The 20,569-nt window shown below is 43.4% G+C and overlaps 1 protein-coding gene across 2 annotated transcripts in view; it reads right to left on the reverse strand.

The window, feature by feature from the left end:
- tox2 (TOX high mobility group box family member 2) overlaps window positions 1–20,569 on the reverse strand; it is a 95,470-nt gene that overhangs the window by 28,332 nt on the left and 46,569 nt on the right. For both annotated transcript variants that reach the window (XM_056437989.1, XM_056437988.1), the window contains exons 3-4: window positions 17,087–17,146; window positions 491–751 (exon numbers count right to left, since the gene is read on the reverse strand). In XM_056437989.1, the coding sequence (XP_056293964.1) occupies window positions 491–751; window positions 17,087–17,146 (321 nt within the window). The remainder of the gene's footprint in view (window positions 1–490; window positions 752–17,086; window positions 17,147–20,569) is intronic.

Raw genomic sequence — 20,569 nt, forward strand, 5'->3', positions numbered from 1 at the left:
ATGGATTTACCCACAATCCTTTTCGCCATGCATCAGAGCTGACATGGAAACCACTGAACAATCATTCAGTTCCCCCACTTAGCCCCCTTTTTTATGTCTTAAAAATTACATTTACCTTATGGACTCGTAATCTGTTTCGCATTAGAGAACGCTTTTAAATGGCGAGTTTTCAATGTTTCTGCAATATCCCAAATGCTTTGAAAATCATTTTAAAGGTTACATTTGTCCAATCATCCCCGCGCTCCATCATCTTCCCCTCCTGCCTAAATTGCAACTTTGTATCTGCCTCATTGTGTGTGTTTGTCTGTATGTGTGTGTGTGTGTGTGTGTTCTTCAAAATCCTACAGTTGTTGTGAAAGCCAGCACTGTTGAACTCACAAATAGGTAATCTGTGAGCATTATTATAAATATTCTCTGAATCCATAAACATCAGCGCTCTATCGTTACGGGGGCCCCCGTGGAATGGTTCAGTCCGTGTAGTGCTACTCACTGAGGGCATTTGGCTGGAGACAAGGTGGCCGTCCTGTGCCAGCATGTTGGACATCATGAGCTCTGGGTAGGAATACGGGTTGATGAGCCCATTGTGTTGCAGCGAGTGGCAGAGGTAGCCTGTAGAGTCATGCTCCATCAGGTGGAGGAGAGGAGGCTCGGGGTGGTTCGGTGGAGTGATGGGGGGGATCTCGTAGTCTTCGTCCCCGGCTCCATTCCCACTGCCGGAGCCTCCGCCGCCGCCGCTCTGACCTGTGTAGCTCTGAGGGAGAGAAAAGACAGAAGTGAGAAAACTAAGATTTAAAGCTAAGACATAACTTATATCCACATGACGCTATTCCACATGGGTTGCAGATGTAGAAATTCAGTGTGTAGCGTTAGAGTCAAAGAGAGGAGAAGTTATTTCAGGTGCAGGGAGTTCCGAAAGTCCTGTTCATTTCCTGCATCGGCCATGTTATGTAACCGGAGCACTTGGACGTGTATACAACTCTCCAAGTTGAATCATCAGTCACACAAAAGATGAACATTGCTTTCCAAAATGCTGCACACACGAAAAAAAAACTAAAGTAAAAGCTCATGTGAGGGCCAGAAGTCGACTACCAAGTAACATCCATTTAAGAATATGTATTCAGCAGTTTAAATCAGCTTACTTGTGGGTAAATGTGGCAACTGTCGTGAGTTTTGCTCCCAAATGCAACAACAAAGCACTCGCAACTTGCTACAGCTCTACTTTGTGCCTCTAATTGGCTTCTTCTCCACAGCAATGCCAGTTGAGGTTCATGGGTATCACAGTGTTTAGAGGCCTTCACCCCCCCCCCCCACACACACACAAATACACACACAAAAACACGTCTTATTCTGTTCACCTTATGTTATTAAAAACAAGTAGAATTCATTCAAACTAACATCTAGACAAACTTATCATATTTATTAGGCTACACAACATTTGAGGTTATGGAACATGGAAGATATTATTTAAGAGAGAAAAGGGAATTTTCAGTTGAATACTTGCTAAATTTCACTTAAAAATGAAATAGTTCGAGGGAAGGAAATGTTCTCCGTCGAGATGTATTTTCTCCGTATATCTGAACACCTTGCTGTGAAGCTTTCTCTTAAACTACAACATATTTGGCAGACTACCTCGAACTGACTGCTGAGAGAGTCAGTGGTTCATCCAAAATAAATGCAAAATGTATTTATGCTTGGATCCACTGCCCACCATATGGGTCAATACAGCCACTGCTGCATAAGAGGGGATTCATTAAAGCCCCTCTGTGTAAAATAACCTCTAATCGTTAATACGTGTGCATTGTGTTCCCCTGTGGATTCAGCTTTTACAAGTATCTTTGTAAACTGCTTGAATTCTGATCCGTCATTTTTTGTTGCAAGAGGTGTAATTTAGATTCATATTTTGAACGTCTCATTTTCTAACAAAAACTCAGCGATCAGTAAAAAAAAAAAGCCTCTGCATTTGTGTGCTGTCGCGCTAACACAGTAAGTCCTATCAGATCAGAGTACTGCACACAGCAAGAAGAAAAGAAAAATAGCAGGGAAATTCAACGGGGAATGAAAAGCAATTTTGTCTGAGACTATCCAACTTGACTCCCATTGTAATGACTGAGTCAAATTAATCATCACAAATAATATTCTGGTGTCAGCCATTCAAGGGTTTTCTAATAGAATTTTTATGATTCATGTCTAGCAGTATACATCAAACAGTCAGTTCTGCAACATTTCTGAAATAAATTCAATATCATCTTTGTGTAGGCTGTCATCCTCGGCAGCAGAGTGGTCATTTATCTCTCAAACAGATACTTTTAGAAAATAAGGGGCATGGGGAGATGGAAGAAAGGAGAGAGGATACAGGGCACATTTCTTTTTCTTGTTTCACTCAACCTATGAAGGTGAGCGTACAGGCCCCATTCTGTGATTATTGTGGCCATAGAAATTATAGCTTTGTTCATATATATAATTGAAAAAGGGATAGCTTCCAAATCATAAATTTGCATTTTTCAGCTGAAAAAAGAAGAAAAAAGGCTTTCCAACCAACCTCAATCTGCATCAAAAAGAAATAAGAGGGATTGTAGTTTTTTATTCCTTTTTGAAGTGATAACAACTCTAAATCCTCGTCGCCAGCCTTTTTTTCCATTTGGATCACACATTTGTAACACATAGTAACTGACAATCTTGTTTTTACAACACTTGCTTTCAGCAGGATTAAAATATATCTAATGTCTTTATAAATGATTACCAATCTGATGCAGTAAGCACAAAGCCAGATGAGAGGAATTTCATTAAGTTTCAATACCTAAAACACTAAAACACCCGTCTTTAATTTGACCACAAAAAAGGGCGTCAGCGATGTTTTTATTGTGAAGCAAGAATGTAGACACAGACTCAGCGTTTATGGCACACTTTCATCTTCCTACATATAACACCAAATAAAATAAAAAGTCAAAAAATATATATGATTGCCTTAATTGGATTTACTTTGTCTTGACATAGCATGCAAGCCAGTTGGTATTCATTTTCTGGACTGTCCTTTGAAGACAGACGTCTTTGTAAACCTTTGGGGACAGTGTTCTTGTATTGGACAAGAAAACAAACATTTCCTGTGATTCAATTTCCCTCATAATTGTTGGAAGGAAACTAAATTGTCTGCTGTAAACATTGGGGCCATTGTGTAAAGTGAGTCCCGGTGCGCATCCCTCGGAGCCCCTGCATTCACAGACATGTTTCACTGCGCTCCTCTTTCGACTGGGGGGGGGGGGGGGGGATGACCACTGTGAAGATGACCACGCTTGGTCTTCTTCTCTCACGTTCATCAACCTTTTTTTGGGGTGTTTTCTCCGCATATTAATCTATACAGCCACGCCACATAAACATTTTCCGGGTCCCGTCTGTTGCTTTTGACTGTGGATGTGTCGTGTGTTAGATTGCTGTGAGAGATAATCCAGTGCCCTTGATGATAAAATGTAAATACCAAGGACGTTCCCAGTTGGATTGTGGCAAGATAAATTATTCATATGCTTCTATTCAAAATGAGCTGGCATGTACAGAGCCACATGTGCACTCTGGCTAATGTATACTCTTTTCTCCTTTAAAAGTAAAAATCCAAACAAAGGCAATGCATTTGATGGATCGTATGGACCAGTGTGTGTGTGTGTCCTAGTATGGAATTAACTTTTCAAACAAAAGCCTCCTCTTTGTTTTGCCCCTATGTGAGGTACTCGTCATGGGTTCACCGCCAATACTGAGGGGTCACATTCCTACCAAAAGCTGCATTACACAGAATCTATTTTTGTTCCAGAAACATCGTCTATTTTCCTCCTCTGATCAATACCGGCGTGATTACCAATAGACAGTATGCTCCGTCTGCACGGTGAGCAGAAACACAATCTGTAACATTTTAATTAAGAGACAGATCTCTCGACTGTAAGTGTTACATAGCAGCACACCTTTCATTTGAAAGAAACAGACGAATAGACAGTTGGTCTGGGAGAGAAAATCACATTGATTGGGAAGCGTTCCAGCGTGTCTTTTTATTTGGCACAGTTCTCTCCCTCCCTCTGTAACACTGCAAGGCCTTCTGGAGATGATATTGACTGTGTCTAATGGCTCATTATCTGTACATTCTTCTTTTCCCTCTTTGGATTACTGTCGTAATGCCTGTAGAAATCTGGATTGTTTGGACATAACCGAATTAATATTACATTGTGTATTGCTATTACTATTCTGAAACATGATTCACTGTCAAATATCATTTGGAATGCACAATAAAAGAGCTGCGCACTGTTTACGATATGTACAACTCAACATGATCTCAGCATACTGTTGTATATGCAACTATTTTGATCATTGACTAATTGTTTATGCCATTTAAAAATAAAACATTAAAACGTAATGTGCTTCCATCTTCTCTTTTTTTTGTTCCATATAACTGTAAACTGAATATAGACTGTATATTTTTTTCTTGGAATGAAAATAAGAACTGTAAACTCAATATACAGGACTGTCTCAGAAAATTAGAATATTGTGATAAAGTTCTTTATTTTCTGTAATGCAATTAAAAAAACAAAAATGTCATGCATTCTGGATTCATTACAAATCAACTGAAATATTGCAAGCCTTTTATTCTTTTAATATTGCTGATTATGGCTTACAGCTTAAGAAAACTCTAAAATCCTATCTCATAAAATTTTAATATTTCCTCAGACCAAGTAAAAAAAAAGATTTATAACAGCTGAGTGTTTGTCAAGGCTCAGGAAACCCTTGCAGGTGTTTCGAGTTAATTAGACAATTCAAGTGATTTGTTTAATACCCTACTAGTATACTTTTTCATGATATTCTAATATTTAGAGATAGGATATTTGAGTTTTCTTAAGCTGTAAGCCATAATCAGCAATAAATCAGAATAAAAGGCTTGCAATATTTCAGTTGATTTGTAATGAATCCAGAATGCATGACATTTTTGTTTTTTTAATTGCATTACAGAAAATAAAGAACTTCATCACAATATTCTAATTTTCTGAGACAGTCCTGTATATATATATTTTAAAAAATTCTTGGACTGAAAGTAATCATTAGCTACAAGTCTAGTCGTATCATTTGCCAGTTTCTTACGACATTACTTAAAAAGGAACATCATAATACACACAGATGGCACACGCACACTGCGAATACTTCCTTTTGAAAAGTAATCAAGCAAGAAGCCAAGCCCCACAATAAGAACACGTGAGTACATTGAGACGCAGAGTTTGGAGTTCTCTCAAGTCGGCGTTGGTTTCGCGGAGAGAGGGCGGCACCGACAGCTCGGAGACGGACGATGACAGATCTGCCTGAGCACTAATGTGCACTTATCTGCCTATTGGAGAGCTTTGTCACAGTGGTGATTTATGCTCAAAATCCCCCACACACATGCACTTCCATCACCACCGACACTCTTCGTTCCAACAGCTTCCCGTATCCGCCGCGCAGCGCTCTGCACACGGGGACAAAGTCGGCCTCCCTTATCTCTTCTTGCCACGCAGTCCGGTTTGCAAGCAAAACGGTGGATTTATCTTCGGGGGAACAATTTTGAGGGCATCATCCATTTTCATTCGCTCTGCCATCGCTCTCCCAGAGAAAGATTATACTGTATATTTATGAATGATCCTGTTTACTAGTGTACACAGAGCTCTTGTTTTAATGGTACACAGCAGAGGCAAATAGCTGCCGTCAGACTACAAAGATCATTTACTTTCAAACGCTTAACGGCATGAACTGAGCTGCTATTTCTGTTTATTGGGCTGTTTGTTTATCAGACTGCTTCTTATTTTTCCTTTCCTCTTTCTCGCTCTTCCTATCCCTCCATCTCGCTCAGTCAACTCGGGCTTAATTAAAGCCATGGTCGTTCTTCTGCTACAATATCATTTCAGGGGGGGGGGAGGTATCAACACACCACAAAGCCTTCTCCAGCGGAGCCCACAGAGAGGGAGGGGGAGTGCGCCAAAGATCCAGTTACAGACACCCTACACCTCCACTCTCCTCGTCCTCTCATGCCTGGCCCAACCCCAACCCGGCCTGTCCCTTACAGAGCCCAAACAGTTCTGGTCCCCGCTCCACATCCCCCGGACCCGAATCAAACCCCCCCCCCTCCCCCTAAGTCACTTATTCCCCTGCCATCTCATGTCCCTCTAAAACTGCCAGGCTGCATTATTTATCTGTCACTATGTTACTGTTTGAAAATCCTGAAAGGGGCTGTGGGGATGGGGATGCTAAATCGCCTTGTACTTGGTTTCTGTTCGGTGAAAGAATGGGATGTGGGGGGGGGGGGGGGGGGGGGAGGAGAGAGAGAGAGATAGAGAGAGAGACTGCGAGGCAGTGAGGGAGTGAGACAGGGAAAAAATAGTGTCACAGTCACGCTCTTTCTAGGAAATAAAATCCAGCCACTATCTCTTCAGCCCTGGCTGCAGTTCTGGGTGGAAAAAATGCTTCTTTTTTTATCATTATGGAAGGGACTTTATGGAGGAAATGGGGGAGAATAATCAAAGCGAATAACAACTGCCCTAAGTCCGAAGATGCAGATGGCCCCATTCACCCCAGATACTGAGTTGATTACTAACTAACCTCCCATTCACTAAAACCAGCCATCCTAATTGCTTATATTCCCCCATTTTTCTTTTATGTTTCCTTCCCTTCTTCTCCCCCGTGTATCCTGTTCCCAGTGCTCGTCTCACTTGTCAGTCAAGGTCAGGAGGTCATCCTCATCTGATCGCGTGTCTGAGCAGATTAGAATCAGAGCTTTTGTGCCACGTCATATTTCATTATGCATTTGACTCATCTGGCAGGTCAAGAGGTCAGTGTGATTTGATTGGATGACAGAAATGATATAATTTGTGTTTAACCCTAGGCTGTATGAGGCTCGGAGTGGCGTACTAATGCATTTTGCAAAGACGGGGCAGGCCCTCTCCACAAGCGACTAATTTGAAGTGGCACACCGCAGAGTTGAAGGAGAGCCAGAGCTATTGCACAACATGCTGAGGTTATAAGGGAGGCTTTATCAAATAATAAACACAACCTCCCTTGTACCCCTGTTTCTGTCTCTGTCTCGCGCGCTTTCTTTTTACTCTGCAAACTGACACGAGTGGCCATATATTAGCTGCCTTCTGCGCCCAATATGCTGCTTCTCCTCCTCCGCCTCCTCCTCTTTTCTTTCTTTTCCAATTTGATTCATTGAAAATGTGTCACTGACCCTCTTCTCTCTTGGTTTTTTTCTGTCTCGGTTTCTTGCTCACTGTCTAATAACACTTGATTTTGGCGAGAGAGGAGCTGTCAGCAACAACCAGCACATCATTATTGCTGAACATTCAACTGGAACACGAACAACATTCAAATGGCTCCCAAATGACGACACTGTAGGATAGATGTGTACCGGTGGCAAAGAGAAGGGCAATCACAGGTTTATTGTTTGATGAATAAACATGTATCTATATCCTCCTCTGCTGGTTTGTCGAGGCACGGGAAGAGTTCAAGACCTCACGGTAGTAACGATATGCAGATGCTGCTCAGTGTCAGTGAAAACTTAACTGTGATCTCCACTAATGTGGTCAGAAAACAAACCATGAGTGCACACGATTGCTCAGGTTACCCAATAGCCATCTAGGGGGATTGTGATGGCGATGTTGATACTGCGGTGGGTGGCGGGGGGGGGAGAGAGTAGGAGGAAGAGGAGGAGGAGGGTGGATGGAGTAGAAAACAGGAAGGAGGGAGCAGAAAAGAAGGGGGGAGGGGAAAGATATGAATCCAACATTTCAAATGAGGAACATAATCAAACTTATTGCCTGACAGGGTGAATCTAGGATTACGATGTTACATTCGCAGACATCCAGTATTATTTCCAGAGTCCCCTTTGTCTCTTCCTGTTCAGAGCGGCCATGTCTCTTCGAGAGGAACGCCTTTTTAACTTCGCTGTTCTGCGAGGCTTAACAACAGACGCTGCTACTGACCAGTTATGATCGCCCAGAGGCTCGGCAAGGCCCACACAAAAGTCAACTGCTTTTCAAAATGTTGAATGACTCTTCAGTTATCTACTCTTCTGTGCTCGCTGTCAAAATCATCGTTAACATGTGGAAAATGGTGCCAGTGTGTGGGGATGACAAAACATGTTATAAAAGCAAGTAAATGGACAAAAAACAGCACAATAAAGGGTTGTTGGATCAGTACCGACTGACTCAAACAATGTTGAAGATAACAAAGGGAGCGCTGATGGCGCAGTCTTCCAAACAAACGTGCATTATTCTGAGAATTGTTAGGATCCTGTCGGCCACAAATCACTCTGCCATACAGGAGAAGATGTAAAGTGCATGTGGGAGTGTGTGTGTGTGTGTCTGTCATTTAATCTGTGTGATAAATGTGAGTCTGTGTGCCGTTCTTCATACACAGACCCGGTTGTAATAGTTTTTAAATGCTTTCGTGAAAATTGTGTAGGTATCCATGATTTTTCTTTAAACAAAAACTTACTGAGACTGCCTACTCTGTGTCTGTGTGTGTGTGGGTGTGTATGTGTGTGTGTGTGTGTGTGTGTGTGTTCTTAAGTGTCTCCCTGGTTTGGAGTCAATGAGGCTGTGTATTGGAGGCTGGCACAGCTGGTGGGAGCAGGAGACTAACATCTGGACCCACGTACTCTTGGTGCCATTGTTAATAAGAGGCTGGTGGGGAGTGGAGCGGAGTGGAGGAGACGGCTCTCCAGCGTCAATGAACCTCACTGTCTTCCACTAGAACTCCGCACTGCAACTCACAGTTGATGCTTCACAAAAGTGTCCACGAAAGAACCTCCATCATTAACAGGCCTAGGTATAGTTTTTTGTTGTTGCCGGTAGCCAAACTAGCAGTGTGCCTCGGGGCATGGATGTGTCGGTCAGTTGGTCCACCACTTTGGTCCAGAGTGAAATACAACTATTGGATGGATTGCCATGAAATTTGTTTCAGATTCATTTATTTCGGCCCGTTTATGACCAAATACGATTTGAATCCTGCAGTCTCTTCTGTAGGCTACTTCTGTTAGTAGTTCTGACAACATTTTACCATGTAATGTAACGATAGTGAACGTGCCAAACTTATGCCTGCTAAACATTATTAGCCTATATACGCTGTTACATGTTAGCATGCTGATGTTAGCAGCCTCACTGCTAGATTGCTTATATACTCGCGTTAATCCAACTAAAAGCAGCTAGGTGGTGTTTACTGCACCAGGACTATTCAGGCACATAAAAGTGCACTGTAATAATTCTCAAGTAATTTCCTGGGGTCGTTTACGTTTCTGGTTCTGTATCGTCTTACACGGTGAGCCCCAGCTTTGCTGCACTACTGAAAGAACTACTGAAATATATAAATAAAATGTTTGTACCAATACCTTAACTGTGTACTGCTTAAAAGGTGCAAAATACAAGAGTGGGAGCATTTCTATTGCCTCCACAAGGCTCTCAACATGGCGATCGCTAGCAGCTCACGGTGCTATCAGCATGAACGATGCAAACAACAGCAACGGTGGTGTCATAGCTGACTGTGTTTCTAAAGGGGGAGCCAGAGAGAGTGTGTGTGTGTGTGTGGGGGGGGCAGGCACATGCACAGACATTTTGGGGGGCAGGTGCTCAAACCCCCCCCAAAAGGGCACCCATCGGGAAATTGATTTTTCTATTGATCACTGTAACTTGAAGTTAAGTAATTGGTTGCGAGGAAACACCTGAAACACATCGTGTCGTGAGAAGACATGAGAGCTGAACAAAATGACATATTACAATGTTTTTATTTACAAAACATTAGGAGCGAAAAAATGCTATATAATAAACGACTTACTAACCTCGACCGCTCGGATGAAAAGAGTAAATGCAAGAAAAAACAACACTTGTAATAACTACTTACTAACCCAGAGTGAGGTCATGCCGTGAAATATCAGACTGAGGCATTATAACGTTTTCACGGAAGTCTGATATTTCCTGGCATGACCTCATTCTCAATTAGTAAGTATAGTTATTACAAGTGTTGTTTTTTCTTGCGTTTACTGCGCTCTAAGTGGAGGAGGGAGGGCCCCGACAGACATCCATACACATTTGGGGGAACTTGATGACAGAGTAACTTTATTTCTTCAATACTGATAATGAAGAAAAAATGTGGCTCCAGCAGAAAGGGCACTTTTCTCATCCAGGGCAAAAGAGCTGGTGCTTGAGCACCACTAGGGGTCTATCTGTGCACGTGCCTGGTGGGGGGGCTACGTTTCACATGGGTTGGGAAAACATTATCAGTTGTAACCGTTGTATAAGCGCAGTGTTGAGTGGAGGCCGCCAGCTAGCCAGTGGGTCATACTAACATGGACTGAAAGTATGCACTGCCTATGTCAACAAAGCAGGGAGAAGTTCGGGGTGTAACACACACACAGAGAGAAAGCAATTTTACATTACTCCACTCTATCTCTACAGAGCAAATGTTTGCTGCTTTATTAACGCTCTAAATCATGTATATTTCACCTTTAACCAGTTCAATAAGAAACATTGAATTACCTCATTTAAACTCTCTCGGCAGAGAAAATAAGCCAACATGGATTGATGTCAGCTTCGGGCTTTTTTTCTCACCTTGAAGATACTGCATCAATAATTAACCAAGCATTTTTGCTAATGAATCTCTCTTCTCCTCTCGAATAACTCAAATGTTTTTTTTTGTTCCGCAGCCATGAGGGAAACCGGTTCAAGTACATTGTAAGATTTACTTTGAAAAGAGATAGGAAATCTCGGCAGTTATGAAAAGACAAAAAAAAATACACTGCCCTATACTCTGGCATGTGATCTAGCACAAGAGTGAGTGTTTGGTCTGTCATCGTGTTATCCAATGGGGTGAAGGGCCTACACAAACACATTAAGGTTGCCATTAGTTTCATCTGATCACCTGGGGCAACAGGAGGATGGACAGCTTGGCAGAGCGAGGGCCTCACACACATATACAGCTGTTCATTTATATGTGGTGCCATGTACCAGACGAGTATTTCAAACAGAGGGCTATTAAACGGAGTAAGAGAGAGTGAGGAGGGTGAGGATGTTTCCCAATGACTGTGAAAAGGCCACAGAGAGAGAACTTTCCATCTTTCTGCTGCCGCGACAAATATGCCTGCACATCCTTTTGCATTGTCTCCACTCTGCTTTGTCAGCGATCAGCTTTAGAAATATTTTGGCAGGCTGCTCTTTGTTTTCATTTTCACAAAAGATGTGGTGAGGGAGTGAGAGAGAGAGAGAGGGGGCGGGGAGGAGGTGTACTCGGAAAGGTAAAGGGATGTTGTCGGAGGTTTGAGGGGGCATTTGAGAAAAGGAGGATAAAGGGAGGTAGATAGAGGAGAGATGGAGGTGGGAGGAAGGCGGAAAGTATGAAGGAGGGGGAGACAAAAAGGGGTGAGTAGGGGAGAAAGGGGAAAGGTGAGAAGAGCAGAATACTTTGTAACGAAGGCCGCAGGGCGGATAGATTAGGTGAATCGAGTGAGGTGGGATGAGAGGGAGAACATTCAGGGGATTTGGGAATACCGGGATAACAAGTAGAGGGTGAGGCACAAGGTGGGAGATTTAATTGAAACAAAAAGGGGGCAGGTGAAAGTGTAGGGGAGGAGGAACCTGCCACTCTGGTCCCCAGCTCCAATCTAAACAGCGGGAGGAAGCTGTAAATCAGACTAATGCGGCCAAACTGTAATTCAGACCAGCAGGGCCAGGGCGCTGGTGCGGGGGCCCCGGACGGTGGGAGTCTACAAAACGCCGCCGCAAGGCTTTAATCAGTGCACCGATCCGAAGATACCGTCTCCCCCAATCAGCAGGCTTCCTGTCAGTCACACATGGCTGAACCTGACCAATCAGGCTTTGCCGAGGTTCCAGACAGGCCGGCTGGGCTTTGGGCTGCTGCCAAACAAGAGAATCACTCATCGAAACTGGAAAGGTGGAATGGGCCTTTAATTCAGAGCATAGAGGGACGAGGTGATAGATTTGTCAAAGGTTGTACATAAAAGACGATGGGATCATGTTCTACAATTGTTCATCAGAAACATATGAGGGAAAGATGAGAGACACAGGGGAGCTGTGGAATAGGACTTAATCATATTCATCCGACGAGAGTTTCCACAAGTTTAGGCACTAAAACTGTGGCAGACATGGTGTCTGTTCCAAGGAGCTCTTACAACACTAAATATATGATTAAAAACACTTAAGAATAGAAAAACACAACAGGAAGGCCTCATTGTGAGTTCACTCTGTCGGGGTGTTTTCTAAACTTAATCATAATCGCATCTGTTTTGCTGCCATCTAAAAACATCTTCGGTGTCCAAGCCGTCTCTGCTTCTCCGTGTCTCAGAAATCTGCCGCTGGCACTCACGCGGCGACCTAATTACAATTACAACACTCAAGGGGCCGGTAGAATCCCTGCCAGCAACGACTTACGATAAAATATCCGAGAAGAGAAAAAGCATCAAACTTGCCGTTAAAGCATCACCTGCGAGCTCCCGGCATGTCAAACGGGAAGCCAACATTTCCGAATCACTCGTTACCAGAAGCTGCATTTTTTTAATACCTGCATTTTACTCAAAGAGGATGGGGGGTGGGGGGGGGGGGGAAACGCATTAACTTAAAAGTGAGTGGAAAATGCAAATGCCTTCCACTTTATCATCAGGCATTCAAACGGACCCTTTCAACTCGGCAATCCATAATATTTCAGCTTTGATGCTCGGTAAATGGCCGCAGCTCGATGGGAACACGGAGCTGGATTCTGCTCCCGTAGTGGGAGAACTCGTGTGACTGGCTGGGCGACACACACACTGTGCATGTTAAAACCACATGCAGCGTCTTGGCAGCAAAGAAGCTACAGCGGCAGCCAATCAATAAAACCTTGTTACGCTAATTGCAAGATCATAATCTCTGTTCCTACTTCTGCTGAATATCCAAACAGTGACTCCATTAGCCGAATTATTCCCCCGTGCAGTTTCTCCCCCCCTTCCCCCTTTTCCATTTCCTCCTCGTGTTCTTTTTTCTTCTTCTTCTTATTCCTGTGACATATTTCTCTCCAACAGCAGTTCTGCTAAATGAATTCATAAGTCAGGCAGAAAGACATCAAAGCACAGCATTGTCAAGGTAAAGTGCTGATGAAGTGTCGAGTTTCTTTTACTCTGCTGCGGAGCTATGAGAACACATCCTCACCGTGCATTATCTTTGATCGCGTCGCACCGTACTTTTCTGTTTAATAGAAATCACACTTCAGGTGAAGGTGCGCTTTAGACCTTGATTATAAAGAAGAAGAAGAAGAAGAAAAAAAAACGACTCTCCACCTTGTGCTCATCGGCTCTTGTTGGCTCGAGGGCAGATCAGACCTCTGCAAAGACACCGGAACGAGCCGGAGCTCCTCGACGTTGGTTACGCCGTCATATGTTGTTGCCACGACAATAGTCAGTGGCCACAGGGGCAGACAAAGAGCTTGTTGATGGCACGACCAAGGTCCGTGACCTTGTCATTGAATCACTAACACGTTGTCGCTCTGCTGGGGGGGGGGGGGGGGGGGGTTGAGAGAGACTGAAGGAAACACCACAGAGAACTAAACAGGGTCAGACTACGATGCTTATGGGAACATTGATATGACAATGGCACTGACCCCGTTTCGTTGTGACTCATGAGAACGTACCCATCAAAGCGTCTCACCATGCAGTTGTTCAATAGTTACAGGGCATGCGTCTGTCCTCCTATATGATGGTGGAATAAGATGTATCTATATAGGTGATCCAGATTAAATAGAACGATGACATGCAGAAACTCAAGTGAGAGACAGCCAAGACACACTTTCACAGTTTGGAGGCGGAACCGCTGACCCAAATGCATTTAAATGCAGTGGGGGGGGGGGGGGGGACAGAGAAACGGGGTGAGAATAGGAGCCGAAATGGGGGAATCGGAGAGAGTGAGAGGAAGAGAGGTAGAGAAGTAAAGTGAGATAATAAAGCAGCAAGCAAGAGAAAAGTGAGCTTGAGGCAGTATGATTTGTTTTTATTCAACATGGAACATATTGAGAACAGTGCAGCTACTGTATATGCCGTGCAAAACGTTTATTCAGGAGTAAAACTAATTAATAAAAAATGATCCCTGCAGCTGTGTTTTCCGTCTGTTACTTTCACCGAGTGCATTTTTACCTCGGCACAAACGACACGAGCGCAAAAACATCCGCAGTCACACAGCCGATCCCAGTGAAGCACACTTACTCGAATAGAATATGAACTGTATAGTATTTTCTGCCGTTAGCATGGAATAAATCAATGCACTTTACCGATTTGTATTAATTATGCAACATATACGCTGATAGACATCAATCAAACTGCAACTGTGTCCCAAATCTATAGTGCACACCCGGTCTGAGCAGGCAGTGAGTGAGTTTGTTCACACTGGAGACTTTCTGAGTATTATATTTGTTTAACAGTGTGCTGTTGATGTACAGCATTCTCCCGCGATGCAGTGTACAAAGAGAAGATACCCACAGCTGGATAAAATGTCAAACTAATAGTGGGTGTCACCGCTCCCGTAAACATCTCAGAAAAATGTTGCTGCCTCTTTTGTTACGTTTAATTGGCAGCTGAATTCTAAAGCAGCAGTTTGATTGACATCTGACGGCGCAAGCATTGCACAATTTCCTGTTTTAAAATGGGATTTCACACAGGAAATGGGATTTTACTTTAATATGAATGTGGAATGGATTTGGGACATCCCACTATTATTTATGATTCAGAAAGATTTCCTATTAATTGGATTGTTTCCCAACATCTTCCTCGAGCTGTTTCACCGCCGTCCAATTTGTGCACGATGCGGGAAAAGAGTGCAACAGCGGCAGCGCCCTCCCCAGTGAAGCGTTCTCAGTCTTTGCGTATACTTTAGTCACGTCCAGTCCACATACTTAAAAATATGTGTGGAATTTGTCCAAAGTGTAGAATGAGGAGGTGCAGATCAGCGATTCTGTCCCATTTCTTTCTCCATCTCCACGTCTTGTTGTCAGAGTGCGTGCCCACCCCGAAGGCTCTCCCTGATTCAAGCTGTCAGAGGGAAGGAGAGGCTGAACTTGGTGAAGCGGAGAATAGAGCGAGGCACATGTCGAATATGAGGGGATCTTGAGTCAACAAAGTACAACACAGAGCAAAGCAAAATCCTCTCTCATCCCATCACTGTGTTGCTCGCCCTTTCCCTTCCTCCATCTCTTTCTCTCCTGCTTCCTTGATAGACACCTTTTGCTCCCTCTCTCCCTCTCTCTCTCTCCCTCTCTGTCTATATCTTGCATGCCACATTTGCGATGTTTTATCTGTCCCTCAGTAATTCAGCAAAAAACATTGTGCACATCAGCGAGACTTGTAATCGGACAATCAGCGCTGCAGTGGAAGTACAAGCGCGGAATACAACTGGCAGGTAGAAGCAGTGGTTCTTAAGATGATTTAGACGGCCAAGTACCAGATTGAGACATTTGTCGGATAACAGCACTATCCAACCGAAAATCACTTTGTAACAGACATATGTGTCGTCCGAGTTATCTAAACAAACTGAGGGAATTGAGTTCAAGGAACAGCAGAGGCAGCTCTGTCTCCCGCTCTGGGCCTTGAGCCATGCTCTAACAAGCCAGGGCATTAAGAAATTAAGCAAAACAGCAAATGTAACAGAAACACAGAACTACTGTAGCCGATGGGTCGGTTCTAATAATTGCAAGAGACAGGGACAAATTCCCTGCTCCCCTGTGTATGTCAGATGGGCTTATTCCCAAACTCCACAAATCCCCCTGTCCAAACATAACCATATGGTCTCCCAGTTGTTCACGACCAGCTGTGCTCCAGTGTATCTGGCAGCGACATGGTCGCCATGTACTGCAGAAGAGTGCTGACTCCCCCTCTATTCAAACTTAATAAATCCTTTGCAATGAGGCCAAAACTCACTCAGAGCGAAGCAGCGCTTTCTGCTTGGCTTTTTCCAAAGTGAATATTATGTGCACAGGGAATGGTTGTATAATTTGAATGAAGTGAATTTGAACGTTATGATGGTTCGAGGTAGTTTAATGGTTGACACAGAAAGAAGGTCCGAGCACTTTGTGTTTGGAATTTTGATATTTTGGGGTTCTCTGGTTTCCTCCTCCTGTACTTAGCAGAAATGTGGTTATGGCAATCTGACTGTGATGGACTAGCAACCTGTCCAGCGCATGCTGGGAGAGATTCAGTTTCAGCTTTCAGTGTATAGTAGACAATACATATTTCATTTGTATAGAGGAGGAATCACTATGTTCATATTTTAAAACAGCCAAATCATTAGTGTATTTCACAATCTCGTGGAAAAATAAAAATAATTCATCATAAATGATCACAACTAGTCTTTAACTCTCTTTGTAGACTGGGTGTGGAAATTAATTTCATATGTTCTTATTATTCTACTGTGTTACTATTATTTTGTCTTCGTGTTTGTATGTCTCATATTTGTTTTTTTATGTTATTTTATTGGGTTAGCCATGAAGGCATCAAGGTGTTACAGTGTTTACGGTCGTAAATTATATTAAGAGCAAACATGTATCGACAGTATGTACATTTTCCTTCGGATATGTAGTAGTTGTTGCCAAGGTAACAACGTATGGGGGGGATCCAAAGAAACCACAAACAATAAAAGCGAGGATCCTTGGCAGTGATTTGTAATTATAGTCCAGGTTCTGGGACTAGAGGAAATGTGTTTCAGTTTATTCGACTCTTTGAACACTAACAGTCATATTATTATACATTATCGTTACTATCCCAGGGGAATATTTCACCCATGGAGCGCAGAATGCAGTGAATAGTTTTGTTTTCCTTTTACGTCTGTCCGCATAAAACATCGGTGAACTAATTGGACTATTTTGGAGAGCTTTCAGTCCCTTTGCTTTCAGCCGATGTCATATAAATCTCACTGTGGTTGTTTCAGTAAAAACAATTTGTCGTCCGTTCTAACAAGCATGAACAACGGTGGAATGAAAATGGCTGCGCTCACAATCACGGGAACAGATGAAATAAGAGGAAGAGGGGAAAAGAGCAGGTATTCCATTAGAGGCCATTTGGACTCACCTGGTTTGGTGGGAGGAAGTCATGGTTGTTTTCATTCATGTACATGTTTTCACCATCAAACTGGAGAAAGAGAGAGAGAGAGGCAAATAGAGAGAGAGAGTGAGATGAGAAAACAGTGAGAAAAACAGCGATTTTCAGTCAGTGGAGACACAGAAACAGTAACACAGCAGCCTAATGACTGCGAGTCCTCGGCTTAGAGACCTCGATGCTCTGGTGGATGTCAGTAATTACAGTTCATTAGAGACACATATAATTAGGCCCTGTCAAAGCTTGTGTAACTCACACTCTTCGTCTAAGCTTGCCGAAAGCCTGAGATTGTGTGTGTGTGTGTGTGTGTGTGCACACCTCAGCGCTGTTATTCACAGGGCGACAAAAGGCACAACAGAGCGGTAATCACAACACTTGCACCGACGGCCGTGGAGTTAGTCAGTCAGCGAGTTGGCCGGTTAAATCAAATCACAGGCGACATTAGCATAATGAAAGGACACATGACAGGTAAGTCAGCCGGGAGTCGACCCAGCAATTGATTTGCTGCGCCGCGCAGATCGCTGCAACGGCTACAGGGATTATCCGGGGGGGACCTACTTTTTCGTGTTTACCTTCGGTCAGGCTCAAAAGTCTTCGGGATGATTCCAAATTTGAAGTGTCGCTTTATTTCGGAAAGCTGTCAGAGGTTCACGCTCCTCGCTCTGATTTGTCATTTGTCTTTCGAATGGAGGTCGTTACAATGACCGCCACGCACGATAATGACCATCAATCATAACAGAAGTTGACGAGTACTGAGATGTAGGAAAGAGACTGGACACAGAGGCTGTTTCCCATTTAGCCAAGTACCACCAACATGGGCAACCAATAACAAAACAGCACTTTTAGCGGCCAGGGACCGCGACTACACACCAAGAGGTGAGAACAGTCTTTAACAATGTTGCACTTTGCCAAAGAAACAAGGACAAGGGCCACCCCGCTAATCCAGAAGTCAGAAACGGAGAGCTCAAAAGGCCTAAAAGAGGAGACTCACTATAACCTCAAACAAAAGATGAGGGTGTACCCTTGAGCTCACGGTGAAGGAGCTAAAAGGGATCACGGAGATGTGGGAGTAAGTATCGTAGGAAAGATACAATGGGGGGTGCGAGGGGAAGAGAGAGAGAGAGAAACAAAAACAGAGGACGGAGAGCATGAATGAGATAGAATCCGAGAGGAGAGGAGGAGGGTTGAAGCAGCAGCCGTGGTGATAGAGCCTGTGGTTGTTCTGGCTGTAGTGTGATTAACACTGGGGTCATAGCCAGAGGCCGCAGCTTGAAACACACGGCATATAAACATGTAGACACACACACACACACACACTCACTCTCCCAAAGGCCTTCCGTGCCTCTCTCTCTGACACTATTTGGCACCAGCCATTTATGTGGAAACAAAACCCACCTCAAGTGAGCTCAGCTGCATTACCGCTGCGACTGTAAGGTCAAGTAACGGGACGTGCATGTGCCCACGGTAAACGTGCTGGGGTTGTTCCTCAAACTGTGTGCAGGGGCCAAACATGTTTTGAGAGCCATCTTTCACCTCATGTGAACAAGCCATGTGTTCCAGGGAGTAACTCTACTGTAATGAAGTTGTTCAGTTGGTCAATACAAACCCTTTTTGGAGGATGTTTTGGGAATATTTTCAAATAGAATCAGTCAGATTCCTCTACTATAAAGTTAACTTGCTTTTTTGTTAGGTTCTTCCTACATGACACACTCAGAGCACCAAACAAACTACAGCGCAAAGACAAATCCTTGCACCATTATTCTATTTGAAGCCTCAATTCCATTTCCACGTTATCATTTGGACTCTGATGGAGCGGTTACTTCTCGTGCAATGATTTCTGTCTGATAGCACTATTAGTTTGCTGGAGGAATAATCATTGTATTCTGCAAATGAAATTACTATCTTTATTGCTCCTGGAAAACGGTTTTACTTGCTCTCCTAATCACATCGTGCTAGAAGTGGCAGTAACATGAAATAGGTAATTTTCACACCAGCAAACCAGATGTTGATGAGCAAAAAAAAGGGTGAGTGGAAAGCAATTGTACAGAATGTCAAAGAGCAAACCGGAGTCTGTGGTGGTACTCCTGCAGCACAATGTGAAGGAGTCGCTCAAGTCACTGAGTTGTTAGAATAACAAAAAATATCCAAATCGGTAGAAATAATTATTTCCAACCTCAAACCCTGTCAAGATCGCAAATTATGTCTATCTTTAATTCTTGTTTTCATCCGTTTTCAATACGTTTTTATTCTGTTCTTTATGAATTGAAATAACCAGCTAAATGATATCATATTGTACTTCACAGTAGTAGTTCCAAAAATAGGATTTTTTTTATTTTTTATGAAATAATATGGAATAATGGCTATCGCATGTGCTTAGTTTGTGTTATAAAGTCACCCGGTCAACTAACAATCCACCATATTCAAGCATTTACCCCGCCAAAGTGTCCTTGAGCAAGACGCTGACCGCCTCCGAGTGTGACTAGTTTGACCTCTGAGCAAGAGGCTCATTTCTTCAGTGGTCTCCTGCTCTGACGCTCATTTACCGTTTTTAGTTCAACACACAGCGTTGGGAAATAATGTCAACATCTGTACATGCAGTGCATTTATATAGAGATGCATGATAACAACTTTAATCATCTAAGGAGCCAAATAAACTGAATAATAACAATGTATTAATGTATGGGACTTTGCAACAACGAACTGTTTGGAAAAAAACGGCACTAACTTCAGCAATCCGCTAAAAAAACAAAACAGATCAAATCTTTTCTTGTTTTAATCTGACTCGTTATGAATCGATCTCATAACGTGCTCTGAGTGAACATACGAACAGGTGACGTGAGAGAAAAATTGAGGTTTTGTCAAGGAAGGGCGAGCTTGTTGTCTCTCTCTCTCCCTCTCTCTCTCCCTCTCTCTCTGTTTGCTTTCCCGAGGCTTTGAGGTCATTAATCATAGCGACCAAATCTACAGCAAAACAATTGAGCAAAGGAAAACACAGAAGAGAGAGAGAGAGGGGGGGGGGGGGGGGAGGAAAGAGGGTGAAGGTGAGAGAGAGGTGGAAAGCTACAGTGAGATGGAGGAGAGGGGGGAGTCGTGTCGAGCGAGGGAACGGAATTGTGAGTTAGATTTGAGGCTCGAGAAAGAGAGGGGACAAGTACGGCCTGCACCACTGACGCACTTGACACCAGACTCCTGTTTGCATTGCAGAAATGCAAATACATGAGAGGGAGAGAATGGGAGGGAGAAAATAAAGTGGGAGCGATGCTATTAATAGCTTTGTGTTTGCATGAAGCCAAACCCATGTCAGTTTGAAGCAAGAAGTGCACCACAGTCTTAGAGGTTATAAAACAACTGTTGACTGGAACACGGCATGCCAGAAATGTAGCTTCCCTTCAGACGGGGACTCGCATCTACAGCGGCATCGCAATCGTATCCATTCATTAGAGAATAAGTTCATCC

Source organism: Pseudoliparis swirei, chromosome 18 (genome assembly GCF_029220125.1).
Source record: "Pseudoliparis swirei isolate HS2019 ecotype Mariana Trench chromosome 18, NWPU_hadal_v1, whole genome shotgun sequence".
Classification (NCBI taxonomy): domain Eukaryota; kingdom Metazoa; phylum Chordata; class Actinopteri; order Perciformes; family Liparidae; genus Pseudoliparis; species Pseudoliparis swirei.